Source organism: Narcine bancroftii, chromosome 6, assembly GCF_036971445.1.
Source record: "Narcine bancroftii isolate sNarBan1 chromosome 6, sNarBan1.hap1, whole genome shotgun sequence".
Classification (NCBI taxonomy): domain Eukaryota; kingdom Metazoa; phylum Chordata; class Chondrichthyes; order Torpediniformes; family Narcinidae; genus Narcine; species Narcine bancroftii.
In genome coordinates, this window is record NC_091474.1 from 215,001,763 (window position 1) to 215,018,229 (window position 16,467).

Genomic DNA, 16,467 nt, shown 5'->3' on the forward strand with positions numbered 1-16,467 from the left:
ATATCAACAATCTAGATGATAATGTAGTAAGTTGCATGAACAAAATTACACATGATTGGGGGTGTAGTGGGTAGTGAGGAAGCTTTTACATCTTGCAGCGCAATCTGGACCAGCTGGAAAATCGGCTGTAGAATGGCATATGGAATAATTGCACTTTGGGAGATTGGAGTAGGGTTTACACAGTAAATGGTAGAGCACTGAAGAATAGAGTGGAACAGATGGATCTAGGAAGTCACAGGTAGAATGGGTCATAAAGAGATCTTTTGGCACATTGGCCTATATAAATCAAAGCATTGAGTACAGGAGTTGGAATGTTATCTTTAATATATATCAGACAGTGGTGAGGCTGAATTTGGAGTGTAGATAAGTGTAGTTTTGTTCAGCTACCTACAGGAAAGATATTAATAAGATTGAAAGAGTGCACAGAAAACTTATAAAGATGTTGCCGGGACTTGAGGAGCTAAGTTAAAGGGAAAAGTTGTATAGGTTGGACTTGAGAAACATGGGAGAATGAGGGAGATTTGATAGAACTATACAAAATTATGAGGAGTATGGAAAGAGTGAATGCAAACAAGCTTTTTCCACTGATGTTGTGTGATTCAGTGTGAAAGGTGAAAAGTTGGAATAGAAGGGGTGGAAATCGTGTTGAACAAACTGCCAGCAGAAGTTGCAGATGTGGGTTCAATTTCAACATATAAGAGAAATTTGGATCTGCACACAGTTGAGAGGGAACTGGAGGACTCTGGTCCAGGTGCAGGTCAATGGGACAAGGTTGAAAAATAGTCTGGCACAAACTAGATAGGTTGAAGGGCTTGCTTCTGTCCTGGAGTGTTCTTTAGTTCTATATTGGGTCCGGATTCTGTGCCAATTAGTGTTGTGAAGTATGGACTGCAATGGGCAGGGATTGGGAAGGGTGACTGGTTGCAAATGAATGAATGGCTCAGAGCAATGGATCCAAGCTGTTCCAATAGAGCCATAATACTGGTATTTAACAAAGTGCATGCTCAGCAGAACAAATCCAAGATAGCTAATTGTGACCATAGTCAACAATCTGTCAATTGATGAAACCCACCATTGTCTGTGGTAGGAAGTGGCATTTACTAATTAATAATAATCACCTTATAGAATATATTTCAAGAACAAAACTGATGGAATACTTAATCTCAAATACAAATTTGCTGGGGTGTTACGTTTGGGGGAATTTTGAACATAGACACAAATTCTCTATTAATTGTGGACACCTGATGAAATGGTATGGTCAGATCTATCCATGGTACGATTCTAATCAGTTATACGGAGCCCTTACTTTTGTAAAGTTCCATTTTCTGTGGAGAAGGTGAAGACAGCTTCAAAGAGATAATTTCACACTTTTTCAACATTTCACGAGAAAGTAATCATCAACCTGAAACATTAACGATGTTTATTTCTACCCAGATGCTGCTTAAGCTCCCAAGTGTTTCTGGTATTTTATATTTTTATTGAAGCAATGTAATTTAGATATCATTAACAATTATTACTTTCATGAAACACTTTTTTCAAATTAAAGAGAATTATTCTGACCCTGTAATGCACAGTTGCTGGAACTAAAACATTCAATTTTAATTTTTTTTTTAAACCGTGATTCAACAATACTATTGGAATATGCAATGCATCCTTTGTTCCACTAAAGGGGGATCTTGCATTCAATAGAATTTTTCTTAACCAAACTCCCTGTGCTTAGCTGCTTTAAGCTTCTAAATGGTGAATTAGTAATTTCAGGCATCTTTAAATCTAATTTGGTCAAAATACTCTGTTTGTGAGACATTCATTCTTATAACAGCAATTTGCTCAGGCTCGAGGAATACAATGAAATAGGTATTATGCCCATTAAATGTTGGAAGTATAACTGTCAGATAAATGAAGGCAAGCAATCAGAAGTGTCAAAGGTAGCAGGCTTTGTACAAATAGAGGATGCTTAGATACGAGTTTAAAGCAGCATGAATCAACAGCAGTCTGATTTTAAGACAGAACAATTTCCACAGTCTGACAGAACAGAGACATTTATACGCACAGGACATGCATGGACAATTAGTAGCAGATACGTAAGCTTGCACTTCAGTTTTCTGTGGTGTGATAAACAAGGCGATTCCCTGGATAGCAATTAAAAGAGCCCTGCACACACATCTTTTATGAGGTAGTTGGTTACCATGTCACTGCAGCTGGCTGTAAATTATACTAACTATTCTACACTTTTACCCTTTCCAATGTTTCCAAAACAAGGTTTTTCCTTAGCTTCAAAGACAGCAGTTTCAACAGCAAAAGTCCAACATTTAATGCTACATATGATGTAACAGATTTAAAAGGCACATTTTGAATTTGTATGTCAGTTCCATCACAAATTAATTGGTTAAAAAACATCACAAATGCTGGCATCAATTTTTTACTTAGCAATCCCACACTTATTCCATTTCTGTATATAACATGCATCTTAATGATACCCATTGCCCATACTTTTTTTGAGAAAAATGAAAGAGGCTAAAGATAAATTATGCTATTTGATGTTGAATATGTGTAACTAAATTTACAGTAGTTTGAAGTGAATTTTCAGTGGCATCAAACATTAGTAATCAGGGCTCAGCTAAAATCCCATTCATCATTCACTGCCATTTTAAAGTACCAACATGCATTTTTTTCCTATCTTATGTCAAATCTGTGAGTTCAATCCATGCTGCCAAAAAAGAGGGACACAGAATTTCTCCTTTATAGACATCTTGGCACAAGCAAAGCTTATTTTGCAAGGTGCTGGAGGTATAAACCATGAGCAATCGTCAGAGGTTAATTAACTAGAATAGTCATATTCCTTGACAAATATCTTAGTCCAGTAGTGAACAGCACCATTTAACGTTAATTAATAGCTATTCTGATTAAATTAAATTAGTCTAGTCTAAGTCTATCTGCAGTTCTAACAGCACACTCAAAACTAAAGGCTTTCTAATTGGACAGCTCAGTTTGAATAAAAGTCTGCCATAAAACAGTAGTGCTCTGAAGAAGAAGACAAAACAGATCTTAATCTTAATTATATCAGAACCCAGGAGTACAATACAGGAAAAGTCCGATAATCTGGCATCTTTGGCACTGGCAATTTTCTGGTCTATTGGGTATTACTCTTATTGACAGCCTCTAACATTCTTAACTCATCCTTTATTTTTAAAGTTCTTACACTGTCATGTAATAAATTTTCCAGTGAACCCAATGAGTTTAAAGGAGCGTGGGAAAGAAGACTTCACTAAACCTTGAGGAAAGCAGGAAACATGGTCCTGCTTAGCTTAAGTGGGACAGGGGAAATGAGGCTCCGGTGATCTTAAAGGGAGTATAGGAAATAGATTGCTGATGAGCTCAGTGGGAGCACGGAAATTGGACTCTAGGAAGTTTAAAGTAAGATCTGGAAATGGGTGGGTCCCAGTGAGATTGAAAAGAGCAGAAAAAGGAGCTTGGTAAGTGTAAATGAAGTGGGGAAACAAGAACCTGGGAAGATTAAAGTGAGATCTGGAAATGGGTTTAAAGAGAGTATGGGAAATGGGGCCTTAATAAATTTAAGCAAGTACAAAATTGGGTCCTGATGAATTAAAAGGATGCATAGGAAAGGGGCCCAGTAAGCCAGAGGTTGAACCAATGAGTTGTGCTGAATCACCAAATAGTGAATTATCAAAATTATACGGAATTCCATAACTATTCCTCATATTACTTGCATTCTTGCAAACTTATTGGCTTGTATTTTGTTGTTTCTGAACTTAGTAAGATGCATGACATTTCTATTTTTCAATACTGGGAGTTTCTTTCTTCTTTGGCATGGCTTCGCGGACGAAGATTTATGGAGGGGGTAAAAAGTCCATGTCAACTGCAGGCTTGTTTATGGCTGACAAGTTCGATGCGGGACAGGCAGACACGGTTGCAGCAGTTGCAAGGGAAAATTGGTTGGTTGGGATTGGGTGTTGAGTTTTTCCTCCTTTGTCTTTTGTCAATGAGGTGGGCTCTGAGGTATTCTTCAAAGGAGGTTGCTGCCTGCCAAACTGTGAGGCACCAAGATGCACGGTTTGCGGCGTTATCAGCCCACTGGCGGTGGTCAATGTGGCAGGCACCAAGAGATTTCTTTAGGCAGTCCTTGTACCTCTTCTTTGGTGCACCTCTGTCTCGGTGGCCAGTGGAGAGCTCACCATATAACGCGATCTTGGGAAGGCGATGGTCCTCCATTCTGGAGACGTGACCTACCCAGCGCAGTTGGATCTTCAGCAGCATGGATTCGATACTGTCAGCCTCTGCCTGGAAGTCAGCCTGAAGAAAACTGAGGTCCTCCATCAGCCAGCTCCCCACCATGACTACCAGCCCCCCCACATGTCCATTGGGGAAAACAAAACTCAAAACGGTCAACCAGTTTACCTATCTCGGCTGCACCATTTCATCGGATGCAAGGATCGACAACGAGATAGACAACAGACTCGCCAAGGCAAATAGCGCCTTTGGAAGACTACACAAAAGAGTCTGGAAAAACAACCAACTGAAAAACCTCACAAAAATTAGCGTATACAGAGCCGTTGTCATATCCACACTCCTGTTCGGCTCCGAATCATGGGTCCTCTACCGGCATCACCTACGGTCCTAGAACGCTTCCACCAGCGTTGTCTCCGCTCCATCCTCAACATTCATTTGAGCGACTTCATCCTGAACATCGAAGTACTCAAGATGGCAGAGGCCGACAGCATCGAATCCACGCTGCTGAAGATCCAAATGCGCTGGGTAGGTCACATCTCCAGAATGGAGGACCATCGCCTTCCCAAGATCGTGTTATATGGCGAGCTCTCCACTGGCCACCGTGACAGAGGTGCACCAAAGAAGAGGTACAAGGACTAAAGAAATCTCTTGGTGCCTGCCACATTGACCACCACCAGTGGGCTGATATCGCCTCAAACCGTGCATCTTGGCCCCTCACAGTTCGGCGGGCAGCAACCTCCTTTGAAGAAGACCGCAGAGCCCACCTCACTGACAAAAGTCAAAGGAGAAAAAACCCAACACCCAACCCCAACCTACCAATTTTCCCTTGCAACCGTGTCTGCCTGTCCCGCATCGGACTTGTCTGCCACAAACGAGCCTGCAGCTGATATGGACATTTACCCCTCCATAAATCTTCGTCCGCGAAGCCAAGCCAAAGAAAGAAGAAGAGTATGCATCAAGTTGGGTCACCATAGTGAAGAAAATGGATATCAATATGATAAACTTTGGATAGATTATTTTTTAAAAATTGAATCATGATACATGATGCCTTTTGCAAATAGGTTTGTATGTTTCTGATTAAATGAGATTTTTCATTTATTGGATAAGACATGCCCATACTGCATGATGTGCCATGCAGTAAAATCATTGGGATGTAATTTATATCTTGATGATTTTCCAACCATTCCCCTTTTAAATTCATTCAATATGCTTTCCTGCAGTTTTTAATAATTATATTATCAGATGGCTTCACTTCTTGTTCCAACTTGGCTTTTATTGTCAGTTCCCTACCCCCTCCACTGATATTAGATTAACATTGGGGCCAACCAGCAATGCTGTGATTGTTTTCCCTCCAATTGTAAACCACATATTCTCCAGTTTCCATTATAATGGCTCTCCTTTCCAAATTGTATTCTCAGATATCATAATTCCCTCCTTTCTCAGTATCTACACCTTTTAGACTGAACTTCATGATTACATGATGCAGTTCTTTTCTCTTTCTTTCCTCTCACACAAACATTTTTGTCCTCTCTCCTGTTTTTCTATTAGATCTTTTTCTTCTTTCCCATATCTCCTTAGATTTATTTCTCAAATCTTGCTTGATCTACATGCAACATAATGGGGGAAAGGAAAAAGCATGAAAGAGGTGTGGAAAATGTGGGGGAGGAGTGGGAGAGGTGGGGAAAATGTGTGGGAGGTGGGGAAAATAAGTGGCGGATGTGGGGAAAATGAGGGGAGAGGTGGGGGGGAAGGAGTGGGAGAGGAGGGGTAAAGACAAATGAACAACTCTTACATCTACAAGCATTTTCTCCATCTTTTCCAAAGCAAGTTCTTACAGTTCACATTTAGTATGAAGTAAATATGTCACGGAATAAATGTAATTTTCTCAATGTGCTGTATTGCCACCATTGACAAAAGGACGCAACTACATTTTCAAAGGGCCAGTTTCAATTGTAAATGCATGCAGGGTACTTTCTATGCAATGATAAAAAAGGATCCAGAATATAAGACATTAAAATGGAAACTAAAATACCTCTCCGCATTTTGTTCCAATTATTCTCCTACTTCATTTCCCATGAAAAATAAGGTTGGTTTCATCTCCCCACTCAAATATTACAGGTGCTCAAATACATTTTAAAAAAAGGATGAGGTCAACTACTCTTGTGAAAAAAATAAAGGTTCTTAAATAAAAGGAGCGGGTAAGGGACAAAATTAACGAGAGCACGTCATCTGCGCCACGTCCTATTTCTTAGATCCTAATCGTTTCCCTGCTGGGATGGGTTGCTTCATTACCTTTATTCCAAAGGGGTGAAATTATATCTGTGTACCTATGTGCTTCAGATAAGGTTACCACACTTTAACGAATGTGTCATATTTCCTCCTTAAATTGTACGCGATTTTTTCTGTTTCTGTATTTTAAAAATATATATAATTTTATTCTTGGGTGCATTGGGGCATGGGAGGGAGGGGAGGGGTAAAACAGACTCTCTCATACATCAGTGTTGAAAGAATCTATGTGAGTCTTTGAAAATCAAAAATAAAATATTAATAAAAATGGAGAGAAATACATCTTTGATTATTGGTGCTAAATAAATAGCAAAGAATTCACCATCAGTTTCCATCGACTTTGACATGAGTAAAAGCCAGGATGAGTACAATTGATACCTGAGCCAGCTATTTGGCTCTCGTGACCAAATCGGACTTTCTTTCTCTACTACATTTTCTAAACACTAACTGCACTTTATGTGCTGCATACATATCTAAATATTTAAAACACCTTGCATCACGTTTTTAACAACTGAAACACCATTTTTTTCTTGCACTCTACCGGCACCACCTACGGCTCCTAGAACGCTTCCACCAGCGTTGTCTCCGCTCCATCCTCAACATCCATTGGAGCGCTCACACCCCTAACGTCGAGGTACTCGAGATGGCAGAGGTCGACAGCATCGAGTCCACGCTGCTGAAGATCCAGCTGCGCTGGATGGGTCACGTCTCCAGAATGGAGGACCATCGCCTTCCCAAGATCGTATTATATGGCGAGCTCTCCACTGGCCACCGTGACAGAGGTGCACCAAAGAAAAGGTACAAGGACTGCCTAAAGAAATCTCTTGGTGCCTGCCACATTGACCACCGCCAGTGGGCTGATAACGCCTCAAACCGTGCATCTTGGCGCCTCACAGTTTGGCGGGCAGCAGCCTCCTTTGAAGAAGACCGCAGAGCCCACCTCACTGACAAAAGGCAAAGGAGGAAAAACCCAACACCCAACCCCAACCAACCAATTTTCCCTTGCAACCGCTGCAATCGTGTCTGCCTGTCCCGCATCGGACTGGTCAGCCACAAACGAGCCTGCAGCTGACGTGGACTTTTTACCCCCTCCATAAATCTTCGTCCGCGAAGCCAAGCCAAAGAAAAGAAAGACTGTAACTGTGAATATTTATTATCTAACTTTTAGATTTATCTCTTTTAGTACAGTAATTGGGATTTTTATTTTACAAAATACCTCTTTGGCCTCAAGAAGAAAAGATTTTGGTGCATATGCACATTGTACTTATGTGTATGATCATTGGTTTTTAAATACATTCACTCTGGAAATCCACTGCTACTTTGTTGCCATCCATTTCTTATACTTGGTCATTTAAGATTTCTATTATATTGATCACCCACTATGCACTGCAGACTAATATCCTAATGTGTGTTAAAATCATTCTCAAATTCAACTCTCTTTGGCTTTGAGACCTCTCTGGTAGTAAAACCTTGATCCGCTCCACATGGTTTGTTGTGTATATTTCATCTTGCTTTGTGTCACTGTAAGGGGTAATACATTATTTGTGCAAATCCCACATTCACAAATACTCGTTAACCATTCTTCTCAACTTCTCTTTTCCATTATAGGATATCTAAAACCACTTTCTCAGTAAGTTTTGAAATGAACCCTCACATTCTCTGTAATTTTCTTTTCTTTTGTTCAATGTTAAATACCTCTCCGCATTCTGTTCCAATTATATAGATGTAACTTGAAGTCATACAAACTTCTTTCTCAATCAAACTTTTAATCGCCTTTTCTCATCCACTTCTTATTTTGTCTGAAAGCCCTACATGCTGTTAGAACTCTGTTGTACTCACATCATTAAAGTCATAAATGTTAAACATATGATACCAATTGATAGAAGCAGGCCCATTGGCCCACTGTGTCCATGTCAACCATCATGCCCCTCTATATTAATCTCATTTGCCTTTATTAATTCCTTATCTATCTGTGCCTTACTCATTCAATTACATATCAAAGTGAATGTTGTCAGCATTCCATCACCTACTCTGGGATCTTATTCCAGACATCAACTGCACATGAAGGAATGATCTCCCAGGACATCCATCCTCTCACCTTCAACCTATGCCCTCTATTTTCACACTCCCCTATTATGGAAAACAAGCTATCTGATCTATCTGTGGCTCTCAAAATTTTATATACCTCCATCATGTTTTTTATCCTCATTTGCTCCAGGGAAAAAGATTCAACTGACCCAATTTCTTTTTACAACTCTAGCCCTCTAATCCAGATAAATTTCTATGAAACTTTTCTGCACCATCTCAAGCTTAATCAAATATTTCCTCTGGGGTGATGTACAGAAATTTATACAATACACTCAGTGTGGGCCAATCAAAATTTCATACAACTGGAACATGACATCTCAGTTTTAATACTCTGTGACTTGGCTGATGAAGGCCATAAACCTTCTTCAATAAAAATATTGATGTACTATATGTCAATACTTTCAGGGAACTATGCAGTTGTATCCTTAAGTCTCTCTCTTCCACAACGGCTGTCATTTACTGTGCAAGTCCTGCACTAGTCCAACTTCCCAAAATGCATATAATTTCACACTTCTCTGAGTTAAATTACATCTGCCATTCCTGCTGTAACTTCAAATAATCTTCTTTATTGTTCACTATAGCACTATTTTTGGCATCATCCACAATTTTGCCCATTTATGTTAATCATCCAAATTGTTAATATTATGACACCTGGGACACACCCCTGGCCAATGTGAAAATCAACCCTCTATTACCATCCACTGATTCCTACCACTAAGCCAATTTTGTAACAAGTTGCCCTGCTCACCCTGGATCCTAGGTGTTCTGACCTTCCAGACCAGTCTACATTTCAAGAGCTTGTCAAAGAACTCATTTACATTCACATAGACAATATCTACCAATTTTCCCTTGTCCATCCCGTTGATCACCTCTTCAAAAAACGAATTCAACTCCATGAGACATAATTTCCCGTGCATAAAGATGTGCTGATTATTCCTAATCTGTCCTTCCCTTTTGAAATGCAAATTAACCCTGTCGTTCAGAATTCCTTCCAATAACTTTTCCACAATTGATGGAAGACTCACTGGCTTTTCCCTGATGCCCTTCTTAAATGAAGGTACAACATTACCTATCCTGGTATCTTATCTGTAGCTAATGAGGTTACATAATCTCTAGAATTACCCCAGCATTTACCTCCCTTGGTTACCATAAAATCCAAGGTTACACTAGGTCAAGCCCAAGAGATTTATCCACCTGGATATTTTCTCATCAGAAAAAACAGACACTATTCAACCTTTCATACCTGACAGATTCGAATGGACTGGTCGAGTACAGACTTTGTATCTGTGGCATAATCAGGAGATGGCAAAGCAGCTCGGCAAAAGTGTGCTTGGAGCAACAGGTGGGCTTTGGTGTGTGCACTGTCAAAAGAATGTGGGTTCACTTCAAGAGGCAATCGCTTTGCCAGATCACTATTCAGCTGGTCCTCATTGTGTCGGACTGGAAGATCTGCATATTCTGCAGCATCCTAGAAGAGAATAAAGAAAATTGGAGTCAAATTTGGATGATTTAAGTTGTACGAATGTTAACAACAGACAAACTCAAACTAATAATAAAGCATAATTAATCATAATTGATAGAGTGATGTGGAGATGCTTTCCAGTAATAGATGAGCCTAGAACCAGAGGGCACAGTTTTAGAATGAAAGAGCGTCCCTTTAGAACAAAGATGAGGAGAAATTTCTTCAGCAAGAGAGTGGTAAATCTGTGGAATTTGTTGCCGCAGACAGCTGTGGAAACCAAGCCACCGGGTATATTTTAAACAGATAGGTTAGTGATATTGAGGGTGTCAAGGACTACAACGTGGTATGACAATGGGGTTGAGAGGAAAAATAGATTCAAATGGTGGAACAGAATCGATGGGCCTAATGGCCTAATTTGCTCCTACATCTTGAGGTCTTATGATCAGATAATGCAGCAAGTCAGAATTTTTTAAAACATGCTTTGATTGTGGTTTTAACTTTGATTTATTCCATATTTCAGCAAGTAAGAATTACATTGTTTTACTATTACGAATAATGAAGGCATGAATAATGAATGTTATGGTGGTCAGCTTGGATTGGAGATGGACACAATTTAGATCATGACAGATTGGGCTATATTATCGTGTCACTGATCACATGTACAATGTTCAGTTAGTCGGGTTCCTGAAGTATTTAAGTGTTAAGCACTTTCAGAAAAGAGAACTAAGAGGAGAGAAAATGAATGAAAACGAAGGGTCATTTTCTGACTTGAATAACAGGAAGCTGAATAAAACTGATTTTCATTGAGAATGCAACTGCAAACAAAGATCTTGATCTGTGTATCTTTTGCTACAATGAAATGTTTAGGCATTCCAATCTAGGAATGCAGTGTCATATTTATTCTAAACTCTTTGGAGGTTTATTTGCACTGTTCTCTTTCTTTGAAACGTTTTCCTTTTTAAGACTCTTGAGACTATTCTGTCTTCTATTTACCAAGGTGCTTTTGACTCATTTTCAAATCTCATCACTCTTGTGAGAATGCCATTTCGTGGTACTGCCGCTGTTAAGGACATATTCTTTTCACCTTTCTGCAAATGGTAGACTTCAATTACTGACTAGTCATTTAAGAACTAATACTTCTCTACTTGAGTTCTAGACCAGTTATAGCTGGAACACAAATGAGGTTCATTTTCTTATCTGCATCATGCTACTAATTAAAGTAAATTGACAACAGGGACTGAAGCTTTTTGTGTAACAGAGAATGAAATTGAATGGAGTGCCAAAAGGTCGCCAAATCCCATTATATTCCTATGTGAAGGGCTGGCTTCTATGTCCTACCCTTGTTTGTTTTGTGCAGTCCAAGCAAATTGCTTACCACTAGTCTGCATCTCTGGTTTGCCCAGCTGTCTTTGAATAAAGACATTTACTCTCATAAATGTTCATAGACAGTGATTGACAATCCTATGATGAACACAACTCAGCTACTGTCCTTCAAGTTTGCAGCAAAATGGAGTAAATAAGATAACTGTGCTTTATGCTGACATGAGCAAGCTTCCTCCTCCTACAGCCACTTCCATGTTGTTCTGCTTCTCTTGAATGAAAACGTCAATCTGTGCAGAAAATAGCTTACAACAAGGCAACCTTGGACCTGCTCGGCGGGTCATTTTTAGATTAGTTAGATGCAGAACAAGATTATTAATACATTTGAAGTCTTTGAAATCTAATGATTACTTACCTGAATGATTTTCTGGTATTAATTATTAATATAAACAAAACAATACACAATTGTATTTAAAATATATTTAGCATATGAACTACTTAAAAAGTAATTAATTTCCTGTTCATGTTCATTTTAAATTAAGCATTCAATTTTTTTCTCCCATTCTTGCCTTTGTTATATAAACAATAAAAACTCCATTACAACGTATGAACTACATAAAGAAACAATACAAATCTGAATTGATGGAGGTAGTTAATGTTACATTTTGTTTGGACAGTTATTACATGATATGGTTTCTAGTCAGGTTTTGAATTATCAAAACAGTGTCAATATTTAGGATGATTTTAGTCTGAGCTTAAAATGTACAAATTTCATGAGTGCCTACATGCTCTGTTTATGTAATAAGGTTAATGGAACTGTGCCATTCCATATTGCATTACAAGGTAATCAATACGGATTATGGACCAATTTTCTAAAATGTTTTAGACACAACATTTTCAAATGTCCCAAATTATCACCCATAGTTTCAAATCGGGGATAATTTGGACCTTTTCTTCAAATAAACTTGATTGGGAAATTCTTTTGCTCTGCAGCAAATGGCTATTCAACAACAAAATTTAAAAAAATGAGCAGCCATTATGGTATGCACTAATGCAGGCTTCACAAAAAAATCAAGAGATAAAGTGAAGATCAACATGATTCTCTGCAGTAGTTTTAAAAAGAACACTGGTGAATTTCAATAAAATTTGGGACTGTGCTTTAATATCAACATAAAATTAAAAATTAACTTCTCGACAAAGACAGATTAATTCTCTTGTTAAATGTGCCTTTATTTGTGAATGTCCTTTTCCAAATAAAAGCTGTCCTTCATGTTTTTGCTTCCCTCCCCTCTTTTTTGCTCAAATTCGTGTCCTTGACCAACATTTAATTTCACATTTCACAATATCTTGGTTTTTACCCGATTCAGAAAAATATTATAATTTATTCCTATTAGAGGATTATTGAGAAAATTTTGAAAATTTGAAATGTCAAGTTGTCACAACTTTGACATGAAGTCAAGAGAGTGAAAAGAACATATTCTTTTTTTCTAATAATGAGACAGGCCTGAACTTGTGTCCTTAACTTTAAAGGATAGGAAGTTATGCAATCAATCAATTCTATGGGAAAAGCTCCTTTCTCTCCATATTTATTCAACACATGACTGCCAACACAATTATTTTAAAATAAAGAACAAAAATATAAGCTGCTATATTTCCTCTGATAAAATGTACACGAATCCCCTTTGGAGAGCAGCAGTTATATTTTAAGAAGAGGACACGTGCACATTTCTAAATTTGTTATCAATATGATAAATAAGGCTCCCACTGCTTCAATAACAAGTGTTTGATACAAAAGACAAGCAAAGGTACAAAATCCAATCGTCTTCCTTGTTCCATTTTGCCCACAACATAAAGCCCATTTGCACTTTGTAGAAAAAAAAAATGAGAATGCTATATGGTGGGTTTGGTTCCTCTTGCATAGCAAATACCTTTCGGCAGTACATGAGTGAATATAATTAAAACATCCAATTGGGATCAGGTCCTTTGTTTGCACCTTACATGCTTCAGCAACTTCAGCCATGACTCTTTCTGCACATGATTTCCATTTCCATTGAGGTGCCATTGATGCCAAATGACATGCAATGTATGTTTTGACATCATTAATACAAATTAATTTGGGTTGGGGCCCATGAAGGACACAAGCCCTGCATGACAAAAATAAAGCTTCAGGCTGTTAAATAAGCTATTTTAGCACAGCCACTTGTGTGGAATCTGATGTGTCAATTTTCTTTAACCACTTCCCTTACCATTTTTTGAAATTATTTTAAAAATAATTTTAAACCACAGTAATAATTGCATTACATTCGATTCAAAAAATGATACGTGGTTTATAAACTCAACCCCCCTCCCCCTAAACCCCCATCCCACCTCCCCTCCCCAACCCCTAAAGAGAAAAAAAAGAAAATGGAAGAAGAGAAAGAAAAAGAAAATGGAAGAGAAAGAAAAAGAAAATGGAAGAAGAGAAAGAAAAAGAAAATGGAAGAAGAGAAAGAAAAAGAAAATGGAAGAAGAGAAAAAAAATGGAAGAAGAGAAAGAAAAAGAAAAAAAAAGGAGAATGCCAAAGGAATAAATAATTTATACCATGAGTCTATAGTGGAGGTTCCAAGAATTGAAGTCTTCAGAGAGTCTATTAAATATGCAAACCCATATTTTGTAAATATGGGTGCCATATTTTCCAAAACACATGATATTTATCTTTCAGACTATAAGTGATCTTCTCTAATAGTATACAACTACAAAATTCTGCATGCCATATTTCTATACCTAAATCTATTTCTGACTGCCATGATATTGCTATATATTTCCTAGAAACTGCTAGAGCAATTAACAAAAATCCAATTTAGTACATATTTAATTTTAGTTTTGGTCTTATAACCTCAATAAAAATAACATTTGGTCCTGTGGGAATTTGACACCCGTAATTTGTTCCAAAAATTTATCTACTGCTAACCAAAAATATCTAACTTTAGGGCATTGCCAAATTGAATGCAAAAAAGTTCCAATCTCAGAAGTACACCTAAAAAATAAATCTGATATAGCTGAATTTAATCTTTTTAATTTTTGTGGAGTCAAATATAATTGATGTAAAAATTATATTGGACCAAGTTATATCTTACATTTATAATTTGTCATATTATTCTAAATAACTCCATACAAGCCTTTTCATTTATTTGTGTCTGTAAATCTACTTCCGATCTTCATCTTGATTTATGTACCCCAATTATGGGGGCCTTCATTTGAAGTAAATTATACATTACAGAAATAAACTTATTTACATTACTATTACAAATCAATAATTCCAATTCACTTTGACTAGGTAACATCAAACTAGGACCTATTTTACCAGATAAAAAAAGGTTTGACTTGATAAAAAACAAAATAATTATTAGGTACATTAAATTTTGCCTTCATTAATTCAAATGTTATAAATTTCCAATTCTCAAAGCAGTCCTCAATCTTCTTAATACCCAGCTGCCTCCAAATCCTCAAAAATTGGTTATCCATTGAAAATGGAAAAAGCTTATTTTGACATAGGGGAATTTTTTAAGATATTAAACCTTTCATACCAATTTCATTATCAATATTATTCTTCAACTCAATCAAATGTTTCAAAATATGTGATTCCCTATTTCCAACTAACAACTTAGAATTCCATTTATAAATAAAATCTTTGGGATTCATATTACCTATTTAAACTAAACAATACATTTATAAATCTCAATTGAGTTGCTTTATAATAATTCTTAAAATGAGGAAGTCATAAACCCCCTAATTCATACTTCCAGGTCAATTTTTCCAAAGAAACACTTTGCATTTTATCTTTCCATAAAAATTTCCTAACCGTCATATTTAAATCCTTAAAAAAATTTGAAGGAATTGGAATAGGGATTGATTGAAAAAGATATTGAATTCTAGGAAAAACATTAATTTTAACATAGGTAGAGTATTCCACTTCTTTAAATCTCCAACAATTATATTAAGCAAAGGTAAATAATTTAATTTATATATATTTTTAAAATCACCATCAATTCGAATACTTAAAAATTTAATACCTACGTCTGGCCACCTAAATTTAGTACACAGTTTACAATCTCTGTCGTCACCCACAGCTAAAGGCATAGTCTTATTTTTTTCCCAATTAACTTTATATCCAGAAACTTCCCCATATTCATCAACCTAACCTGTAATTGGGACAAAGAATTTATAGGATCAGTTAAATAAACCAAAACATCATCAGTAAACAAATTTCATATTCTTCCTGATTCAACTTAATTTCTTTCATCCTAGGATCTTGTCTAATAAGCTCAGCTAAAGGTTCAAGTGCTAAACTAAACAAAGCCTGTGACAAAGGACAACCTTGTCAATTTAATGGAAAAGAAGCAGATATTTGTCCATTAGTAGTCACTTGTGCTAAAGAATTTTTATATAAAGCTTAAACCAAATTTATAAATGTAGAACCAAAACCAAGCTTCTCCAACACTTTAAACAAAAAAAATTCCATTCTTATTTATCAAAGACTTTTTCCGCATCCAAGGTTACCTGCTACCCTATGATCTCTTTTTTTAATTAAATGAATTAAACTAATTAGTCTTGAGATATTATCAGGGAGAGTATAATTTTTTTTCTAAATCCTGTGAATTAAATTAGGTCAATATTTAGTTAACATATTTGTTAAAATTTTTGCAACAATTTTATAATCCACATTTAATAAAGATATTGAATGATAAAACCCATGATTCAACAAGTCTTTATCTTTCTTTGATATAACTGTGATTATTGCTGTTGAAAAAGATTCTGGTGAAGAATTGCTTGCTTTAACAGCTCCATAAACAGAGGTATTAAAAGATCTTTAAATTTCTTATAAAACTCGATGGAGAACATACAATTTCTGAATAGCCATTATCCATACCTGACAACCCTAACTTTGTTCAAATCAACCTGCAATATCCACTCTCCAGATTCTTCTTCCTACCTGTCTCACCCTGCTTTGCTGTACATCTAACATGTATGACTTCCTCCATTGACCTTACAGTGATCGAACGAGAAGGGATAATGGATAATT

General features: G+C 36.9%; 1 protein-coding gene across 1 annotated transcript in view; it reads right to left on the minus strand.

The window, feature by feature from the left end:
* ascc3 (activating signal cointegrator 1 complex subunit 3) overlaps positions 1 to 16,467 on the minus strand; it is a 484,134-nt gene that overhangs the window by 68,879 nt on the left and 398,788 nt on the right. The window contains exon 36 of the mRNA XM_069887454.1: positions 9,866 to 10,090. Coding sequence (XP_069743555.1) covers positions 9,866 to 10,090 — 225 coding nt within the window. The remainder of the gene's footprint in view (positions 1 to 9,865; positions 10,091 to 16,467) is intronic.